Source organism: Rhodnius prolixus, unplaced genomic scaffold (assembly GCF_049639745.1).
Source record: "Rhodnius prolixus isolate KJV_2025 unplaced genomic scaffold, Rpr scaffold_9, whole genome shotgun sequence".
Taxonomy (NCBI): domain Eukaryota; kingdom Metazoa; phylum Arthropoda; class Insecta; order Hemiptera; family Reduviidae; genus Rhodnius; species Rhodnius prolixus.
The window spans coordinates 15,260,925-15,271,357 of record NW_027411604.1 but is presented as its reverse complement, the minus strand read 5'-3'; the positions used below and the strand labels follow the sequence as shown (position 1 = coordinate 15,271,357).

The following is a 10,433-nucleotide window of genomic DNA, read 5'->3' as shown; positions in this document are numbered from 1 at the left end:
TGCCAAAAATAAAACATATCTTTAATTAACAATTAACATATTATAACAAATTTTCCTACGACACAGTTATGTATCCAAATATTATTTTTAGTGTGATCAACTCTAAGTATTCAAATATTCAAGTAAAATCAATATTCACCTTCACAATTTCATAAAGCTAGTTGTTCTTGATTTGCTTACTACAAATATTTTAAAAATATATGTATATTATTTCTTTAAATATGTAAACTAACTGGCCACTTTGCTAAAAATTACTTATTCTACGCAAATCCTTTAACAGGTCTTGACCTGTACTGCCAAACTTCCTGAAACAAAAAGAGTGTATATTTAAAAAGTTAATAAGGAGAAATAAAATATCTATTAGCAATTTGGTAATAAATGAACACTTCATTCCTCAAATGTAGATATTTAAAATGCATAACTCAAAAAGTCACTTGTTTAGCTGTAAAAAAGTAAGTGTATAACGTATGAATCAGTCAATAGTAGAAAAGCATTGAGTACATCACAGATTGAAAAAAGATCGTCCCGAACAATCGACCTGACGCCCTACAGCATGATAAAGATTTGAGGACAGTAATCGCTGATCCCAGCACCAGCAAATTCTTTTAAGCTTGAGGGGGGGGAAAAAAATATGCAGAGGATTCAAAATTAAAGGCTGTGGGAAGTAGGGACTGTCCAGGTACTTGGTGCTTGTAGTACTTTCGGCAACTGGTATTTGAACTACCCATCAGTATAGCAACTGATTGATCCGTAATATTTACATCCATGTAAATGCAAAAAGTGGTATTCCTGAACACATTCCATATTGACCGCAAATTTCTAGGTGAACAATTATAATATACTAGGCTTGTAACACGTACGTTGCTATTACATACCAGGATATTGGAACAGAATTAATAATAATAAAATAAAATGGAGATATTTCTGTAAACATTCAAGAATTTTTTTTTTTTAAATAAAAAAAAAGAACAAGATTAAATGAACTTTTGAAAAAGGCAATTAAAAATTTATTCTTATAAAATTCTATGTTTACAGAAATTTTATTTTAAACCTTAATTCATTGGGCACTACGGAATCCCTGGTTAGCATTTTTTATTTTCTTGAATTATATCTGTAAGCAGCTTGATGTTCAAATCAAGCAGCAAGCCCCACTTATTGCATTGTTTTTGTTAAAAGTATGAATTGCAATTTATTCTTATAAGTTTTTTAATAAATAAAAAAGAACTAAATCCATCAGTCTTCGTCTTAAAGTAACTTATATAAATAATTAATAAATAGCTGATTTGAAGATTGGTATTTTACACACTTTTCTCCATAAGACAAATATAAATGTACATATTTTGACTAACTTGAATAGTTAGGGAATATCCTTTGGCTGCTGACATTTCTTCGATTTCTTTTGCTATTTTATCCTGAACAGTGCCGCGAACATCAATAAAGTAAGAATCAGAAGTTGAATAATGACAAGAGATTGCTTTACGAAAACCCTGAAATTATTATTAATGAACAAAATATATTGATAATATAACAGAATAAAATATGAATGAATGAGTAGTAAGGAATTGTCCAATTACAAAAATGACTGCAATAGTTTTATTATTATTAATGCAAAAATGACACAAAAAAGTAATAAAAATAAAATGAAATATAATACTGGGTAATATTATTGAATTTATCCGTTGTATAAAGCATGTTTTTGTATCTGATTTATTTCGGATTTTCGTCCATCAATAGTGGTTGATTCATTAGCTTTGTACAGAAAATTTGGTTTCACTTATGTTTTTATCACGTATAATAATAATAAAATACAAATACATGTGATTCCTTATTTGCCACATTTCCCAACTTTGCGTACAAATTGAAGAATAGTCTAATACTTCTAATAATCAAAACACTTTTAGTTTTTATACTATTTCAGCACCAATTTTAACGAGACATACAATGATTTCGATTTCAATATAGCCTAATTATCCGTGCAGTTAAGATCCCCTTTTAAAGTAGAGTTTTTTACTCACTTAACCGAAGAACAACTTAGAACAAAGAAAGTCATGTTAACATTATTATTTAATAATATTCGGGTTGTAATAACAATAATGTAAGTTAGGCAATATAATAATAAAATTATAGTAAAAATTTAAGGTCACTTGAAAAAATAAAAAAAAAATCCGTCAAGCCGAATGCGGAAGCCATGAGGATCACTTAGGACATGAATGTCCAAGCTTAAATTCAACTCATGTTTACACTTAGTGTACTTTAAGGCGGCGCTTACACGAGCATGAGTGCTTTATAGCCACTTATTTCACTAATCTATGTAAATAAAAGATCTATATTTAAAAAATTAATAATTACAGAAGTTATATTGGCTCCCGATCCATGGATAAGCAGTGGATGGAAGAAAACAGTATCACCCTTGTCCATGGGCAATGGAACGGTCTCGTAATCATCACATCCTCGTATGCCGTGGTACGCTTTATTTACCCCACCCTAAAATTTAAAATTACTACTTACTATTTTAAAAATTGTGATAAATATTTAATATTACTTGCAGCTCACCTCCCAGTTGGGATAATCATGTTGCAACAATTCTCCCATATGGGTACCAGGTAAAACTACAAGGCATCCATTTGAAGTAGTCACCGGTTCCATTGCTGTCCAAGCTGCAACTATACGGTCTGCTGGGCGGAATGGGAAGTAATATAAATCCTAGATAAGGTTTGTATGATATTACATCAAATAATAAATATATGCCACCTTGTAAACATTTTTTTTTTGTTATACTGATTAAATTGAATTTAGGTGACAAAATATTTATATTCAGCACAAAAACAAGATTTTAAACCTAATCCCTGCAAGTAATAAAGATTAGCTCTTATAATGCTTTGGATTCAGAAAGCACTGTTAAAGGTTACGACCTTTAAACCTAATTTTTTATGATACAGTACTACCAAACGACTATTTTCATACTAGTTTTCTATTATCTGAATTCCAAATGATAAACTCACTTGATGGAGAGGATGCCTTGATGTAAGAGCTCCTGAATCAGGAGGTTTGTTAATCAACATTGAATGCATTCCCTTTATATTTGGGCCAGTAAAGCAAGATACATAATCCAGGAGCTGTAACATATAATTAAACAATTCTTTTCTATTTGTTTCAAAAAATCTAGTGAGAAAATTTCACACGACTTTTTCTAACTCCTTGTTCCAACTTATTAAAACTGTCCGCTAGGAGAGTTGTATAAGGGTTAATCGTCAAAAAACCACAAAAAAGCGAATCGTTGAAAAACACCCAAATTTGATCATTTTTTTCTCTTTTTCTATAAAAGATAAATATCCCAAATTTTCTTCACAATATAGGAGAAATCCTCCTATATAACTGTAATTTTTTTTACTACTACCCTGATCTAATAGATTTCGAGGCAAACGTTTCCAAAGATGGCCAAAAACAGCATTTTCAAAACCTGTTCTTGTTGCTGTTCTACGTACTTTACAATGATTTGTAAAATATATTTGTTACTAACATTATATAGATTACAAAACTACCCAACTTCCTTCTTAGGAAGTATCAGAAAAATGAAAAATACTGCCCACCTTATAAATTCGTCCATACCTTTCTACCTAGGCGCTTCCGAAGCTCAGAGGAAGCTAGATAATTACCAAGTACCACTTACTACTGAAGCTAGTGGCGGATAAACTAGGAGACGAGGGCGTTTCAGTCTTCCAGTGCTTTAAATGAATCTAGAGATTTAGTTAATGTTACCAGTCAAGACAATTTCAGGAAGAGAAACCTTTATAATTCTGGAGAGAAGGAATACTGTTCTTTAAAAATCTACTGCCACTGCCTCCATTACCTCCATTCTACAACGTCGGTAGGATTCGAGGATAATAAAATGAAAAGTATTATAACCAAAGAAGTTTCCACCCCCTTCATTTTAACAGTATACTCGTTTCCTAGTATCCCGGGATGCTTAGAAATCCAGGAAACTCATAGAGTATTCACTGAGAGCAGAATGGCAAGCAATGAGAGCTTGTTCTTACACAGAAGACCTCAGGTCCTTGATGGCTTCCTGCCTGTCCATGAAGAATCTAATAACAATGTTAAAAAATCTCTTTCAACAGGGTAGCAAGGCTGCCATTTCAATGCAAAACTCCGCTTTGATAAGAAGAAGAAATAAATCACCAAAAACTACCGTAGATTTATTTTCTTTAAATGATTTAAGTGTTAAGTCACTTGATGTAGAAAACTTATATTCACCAAAGAAGCGTCATTTTGAAATATTTACTGTCAAATACTTTTTATTGGTCAATATTCGTGCTTTTCTTGGTACTGGGCGCAAGTACGTTTCATGAATGATTTTAATCTCTTTTCCAGTTAATGTACATTTAAGAAGTGCGTCCATAACATTCATCATTTACTAATGAAAACCTATTTTATGAAAGAAATTCCATGAAGTAACAGTTCTTTAAAATAATTCGTCACACAATTTCGGAATTCAAGCATCAAATATATTTGTATTTTAATAACTAACCTGAGGATGAAGGAAATATTTTTCGAAAACGTCATCAAATAAAATATCTTGAATTTTATTATACAAATAAACTCCTTTAGCTCCTTTCTTGGCTAATGAAATATCTTTCATCAGAGTTGTCATACCTCTGGGAATAACACCATCACAGTAATCAACAAACCTTTGACTGTAATAGAATTGAGATATCATTAATATGTGAGGCAAGCTTTCGCGGGTAAATATTACCCTGTAGTAGGTTACTAAGGAAGTTATTTTTTTTTAGTATTTTTTTTTGTTCGCCAAGACTTCGCAACATATTAAGTAAAGGGCTATGGTATTTTTTTGTGGCGGACTTTTGAGTACATTTAGAGAATACACTTAATATTTTTAAATAATTCAATACATATTAGAAGCATTCAACTTTTAAATAAACTATACTGAGTAACCTCTGTAATACTTTCAAGAAGCTATTGGTAAATTTTAATATTATGATTTTTGACAGAAATAAAAATAAATGATTTTTTCAAAATTAATTCTCAGCTTTCAGTAGGAAAACTATAAAACATTTAAAGTTGTCAGTGATAGGGAAAAAACTTTTTATATACGAATTAGCTAGTCCATATTAATATGGATAAGCAGGTGGTTGGAACGATAAGCTTGTCTTAGAGAATAGTTTAGGGTACAGGTGACTGTTGTTGGGGTTTTAGAAAGAGAGGTGTTAATACTGCAAGCGTTAAATGACGTAAGCCTTTTAAGTGACAGCATTTATTATTTTCGAATTTGGTGTGAAAGAGCACCATAAAAAACAACAATATCAATTATTAGTAAGCATATATAAACACGAACAAAATTAAGAAAAATGCTGTGTAATAGGGGAATGAAACAACAACAAAATCGATAATCTGCGGTAACGATAACGCTTCAAGTTATTCATAAAAAAAAAAAAAAAAAAAAAAAAAAAAAAAAAAAAAAAAATCAAATAGATTAATTACAATTATGGATTAAAATTATCGAAAATAAATGATACGCAGAATTAATACTGACAAAAACGAAATGTTATAAACAGAGAAAATTTTAATTTAAATAGATAAATAATTTTGCAAAAATTCAAATTGTTTTCTTGTTTTCCAAAAATAGAATAAATTTTGAGTACCTCTCAAGATAAATATTTTATTTTTGTAAGTATTTACGATATATCTTAATTTTAATAATTGAAATTTTGAGACTTTAAGAGGGATTTAAATATTTTCACATATTTATATATATATTCACATCAGAGTCACCTACCCAAGTTTAAAATTAACTTTTTGGACAATACTGTTTTCTACCTGTTCCCTCTCTCTCCTCTGGCTGTACAGTCCACATAATGGCCCTACTTATGACTTACAAAACGTCTTTTTTTAGTGGTATTCGCCTAAGAAATAGCGTTTTTTTTTCAAGAGTCAAAGAAGAAAGGCGGATTTTAGTTACGTTGGAATGATACTAAATCAAGCAAGTTTGATAGGTCTATTTGTTAGACTACGAGGGTCGTTTGAAAAGTCCGTGCAAAAAAAAAACTACTTAATTTTTTGGGGTAAACCTTTTTTATTTTTGAATATAGTCTCCTTTTAGGCTTATACACTTCGTCCAACGCTGCTCTAGTTTGTTGATCCCTTCCGAATAATAGGATTTGTCCAAGTCTGAAAAATAGCCATTCGTTTCTGCAATCACCTCCTCGTTTGAATAAAATCTTTTTCCCGCCAGCCATTTCTTCATATTGGGGAACAAATAGTAGTCCGAGGGAGCCAAGTCTGGAGAATAGGGGGGATGTGAAACGAGTTGGAACCCTATTTCCATTAATTTTGCGACCACAACTGCTGAGGTGTGAGCTGGTGCGTTGTCGTGATGGAAAAGGACTTTTTTGTGGGCCAATCGTGGGCGTTTTTCTTGCAGCTCGGTTTTCAAACGGTCCAATAACGATGAATAATATGCACCTGTAATAGTTTTACCCTTTTCCAGATAGTCGATGAGGATTATTCCTTGCGAATCCCAAAAGACAGTCGCCATAATCTTTCCGGCCGAAGGAACGGTCTTCGCCTTTTTTGGCGCAGATTCCCACTTGGTAACCCATTGTTTAGATTGTTCTTTGGTCTCAGGAGTGTAGTGATGTATCCATGTTTCATCCACAGTGACGAAACGACGCTTAAAGTCCTGCGGATTCTTCTGGAACAGCTGCAAACCGTCCTTGCAACACTTCACACGATTTCGTTTTTGGTCAAGCGTGAGCAATCGCTGCACCCATCTAGCGGATAGCTTTGTCACGTCCAAATGTTGATGTAAAATATTATGTACCCGTTCATTCGAGATGCCCACAGCACTAGCAATCTCACGCACCTTCACTCTTCTGTCATCCATCACCATATCATGGATTTTATCAATAATTTCTGGAGTAGTTACCTCAACAGGGCGTCCAGAACGTTCAGCGTCACTTGTGCCCATATGGCCACTCCGAAAATTTTGAAACCACTTATAAACTGTTCTAATCGAAGGTGCAGAGTCACCATAATGTTTATCAAGCTTCTCTTTAGTCTCCTGAGGCGTTTTGCCTTTCATAAAGTAGTGTTTAATCAACACACGAAATTCTTTTTCGTCCATTTTTTGAAAATCACTCGACTTCCTCGATTCAAACGATTGCCAAACACAAAGAAATAGACCGATCTGGCTGAAACTTGGTGTGTGTTCTTCCATGAGATGCTACTAACTAAACATAACCTCGATACGCGCCAGTGGTGCTATCTCTCTGACTTTGCACGGACTTTTCAAACGACCCTCGTATGTGCTTGATGTACGTTTTCTGTTCCTGCCTCTAAAAAGCTGTTTGTTGACTGATGGCTTAACGAATAAGTTAGAACTAGTCTGGCCTCAACAAGCCTTCAAAATCGTTAAATCCTTACTAATTTCTAATTAGTTTCACCCTCGACAATACAAATGTGGTAATACTTTAATTTCCATATTACAACAAGAGAGACTAGAAGTAAATCAGTTTTATGCTTCAACTGCAAACTAAACCAGCATGAAAAAATTTCATAACAAATTACTTTGACAAACAGGTTTGATCGTTTATGGCAAATCTAAGAGTAGAAGCGACTTAGAGACTCCTGCGGGAGAATGAATTAAAGATCTGTACCTGCGAAATTGTATTTTTGTTTCCTAAATAAGAATACTTTTGCTAAAAAAGTTATAAACTTTTTAGAGATAAAAAAATTCTTCAAAACGTTTAATTGTAGCACACAATTAATTATGTGCGCTTACAATTCCGTTATTTTATTGAATAGTTAAGAAAACAAAAACAATGTAAAAAAGAGGTAAATGTATTCAGCAGATTCTGTCAGTTGTTTTAGTCCGTATAACAATTTTCTTTCAAAATTTATTTTACCTTAGCAAAATGACAAACACGTTAAGACAAAAAAATATTGGGCTGCTTTTTTTTCGCTCAGATCTTAGAGTTAAAGTAATTAGTGAAAAACAAAGCTCTTTTTACTGTACCTTGACTTTCATTGAATTAAAAATTTACCGAGATATTTTGGTTGCCCACAGTTACATCCAAATTCATCTAATATTTATATCTCATACACTGATTCCATTGTTTTCTAGTTCAAGGGACTTACTGATAAATATTTACGATGAATTATATTACTGAAAATCTTGACTCAGTCCCAACATTGCCACATAAACAATGATAAAATACTAGATTTTTTATTTAATTTTAATACATAATAAAAATATTCTTACCAGCATTCATCTAAAATACTATCTTCAATGAGTCTTGGTATAACGATATAACCATTTTCTTCATAGAATCTCCTTTGTTCATAATTTAATAAAGGATTATGCAGTGTGTAACGGAAACCATCCTGATAACTATTTAAGTTATTTTTTTCAGCTTGTATCAAATTCTGTAATAAAACTGTCAAGGAAAAATATTTTTACCCATATAACTAAAAAAACTTATAAACATTATTTAGGAAGTATATACAATATTTATTTGTATTTTCTAGGCAAAGGATACCAGCTTTGGGCAAGCACCTGAAAGATGTCTGTAAACCACTTGTAACCTCTCTGAGGCCATCTTTAATTCGGTAATCTGTAACTGACAAAGAACTAATAACTAGAAAGTAATGATTTACAATAATAGTGCTCTAATGTTTACACAGCCTGGCATAAGTATTATGACTGGACCAGTGTTCAGCCTTTATCTCATTAGTAATATAGTTAAGCATCAAACTAAGAAAAATTAATTGAAACTTTTAAAAGTATAATAATTACTCAAAGGCGGGTCTTGGTTACTTGGTGTTCTTCTTCTTGCAGCGAATCTATTGATAACGCTCATACCAGTTACTATGCCACTCTAAACGGCCCCTTTCATGGCCTATCGGACTGACTTTCATTGATTTGACTATCTGTTCGACTGACCGTTTATTTAGGTTATATCCCCGATACCCAAAAGCCATAATTTCCCGTCCAGACAATCTCCTTCTCTGAGTCCTCTAGCAGCTATAATTGACTCGAAATCCTAAACCCAGCATTTTATAGGCCTGTTTCGTTAGTGACTTTTTTTTTTGGAGGGAGTTTTTAAATTCTTTTTGGTTAGATCAATCCTCATTAGATGGTCGTACCTCATTTTAGGCGTTTACATTCTATGTTGATGCCTACTTTATCTCTAATCAAAGTGTTAGGTACACCCTGACATCTAGATAAACTACAACTTCTACTCCAGAAGTCCATCTCGAGGGCTAGCAGTATATTTTCTAAACTTTTGGTCAATGTCCAGTTTTCCGACGCGTGTGTCACTACATTTTCAACAAAAACATGGTAGATCTTCTTCTTTGTGACCATTCGCTTAATATGCATAATAATTCTGTTACTGTAACATAATATGTGCCACAACCCAGAAAATGATCTAGCCCTGAGGTCGAAAGCTTGGCAGAAATACAAAATAATGACTGAAAGAGGCATATTTTTTCTTCCATTTGGATAATTGAATCAGAAACGATGAAAAATGCACTAAAATTATTTGTAAGAAAATAAAAAAAAATAGATCAAATTTTAGTTTCAAATGCTGCTTCATTTACAAACAAAATAAATTATCCTGGACGTTATTACAATAATAACAGAGTCAGATGAGAAAATGACAAATTTCGGTTAACAGAAATAATAATTGCAGCAAATAAATTTAAAAGTGACACATTGAAAATGTCTCCTTATTTTATAGTGGAAATATTTATAGAAACAATAATTTAATTTATTGAAATATATTATAAATAAAACATGTATTTAAAATACTAACCTAATATCTTTCCACCTCGCCAATGCACCAGCAAATGCACTAAACTCACTGAACAGTCTTATTGCGACTCATTAATACTAATTTAAGGCCATAAGAGTAAACAACTACAACGAAGTCCTTAAAATGTAATCTTATCCTGCATTACGCATTTTTTCATAGTCCGTTAATCAATTCAATTTTTTTTTATTTATTTAGGAACTCACTACATGCATAAACAAATTTAACTGTAAACACGAACTAGATAACAGGTGGGACCTGTATCTTATCACAAATAGAGAGTTTCATCCTTATCGATTATCGACAAAAAATAATAGATTAAAAAAACATGTTTTTTTTAAAATAATGAAATTGCATTATATTTTAGGAACCGTAAATTATTCATATTATGGATTCAAACAGCAAAGAATCGGTTCAGAACAAAAAACAAGAATCTTTTTGCCAAGGTTTCAACAAATTTATTGTGTTCTTCAGGGCGTGGCTATGCGGGTTGGTTGAGTTACAGAAAATGCGAGATCTGAATGATTTCGTTTTGTTTTCGTAGCTCTAACCTGCTCTACACTTTTTTTAAACTAGGTTTAATTATTGATTGCCCTTCGATTT

The 10,433-nt window shown here is 32.2% G+C and overlaps 1 protein-coding gene across 2 annotated transcripts; it reads right to left on the bottom strand.

Moving 5' to 3' along the window:
• Positions 1 to 10,103, bottom strand: LOC141454704 (phytanoyl-CoA dioxygenase, peroxisomal-like). Of its 2 annotated transcripts, none has more exons than XM_074129225.1 (9): positions 9,834 to 10,103; positions 8,556 to 8,636; positions 8,279 to 8,442; positions 4,529 to 4,694; positions 3,003 to 3,116; positions 2,554 to 2,703; positions 2,350 to 2,484; positions 1,350 to 1,487; positions 1 to 305 (listed from the first exon to the last, which is right to left on the bottom strand). In XM_074129225.1, exons 2-9 carry the CDS (start codon positions 8,613 to 8,615, stop codon positions 261 to 263), a joined length of 972 nt encoding a protein of 323 aa, XP_073985326.1. In that variant the 5' UTR covers positions 8,616 to 8,636; positions 9,834 to 10,103; the 3' UTR covers positions 1 to 260. The 2 variants fall into 2 exon arrangements, with proteins under 2 accessions (XP_073985326.1, XP_073985327.1); XM_074129226.1 differs by having other exon boundaries at positions 8,556 to 8,630.
• Positions 10,104 to 10,433: the final 330 nt, after the last annotated feature.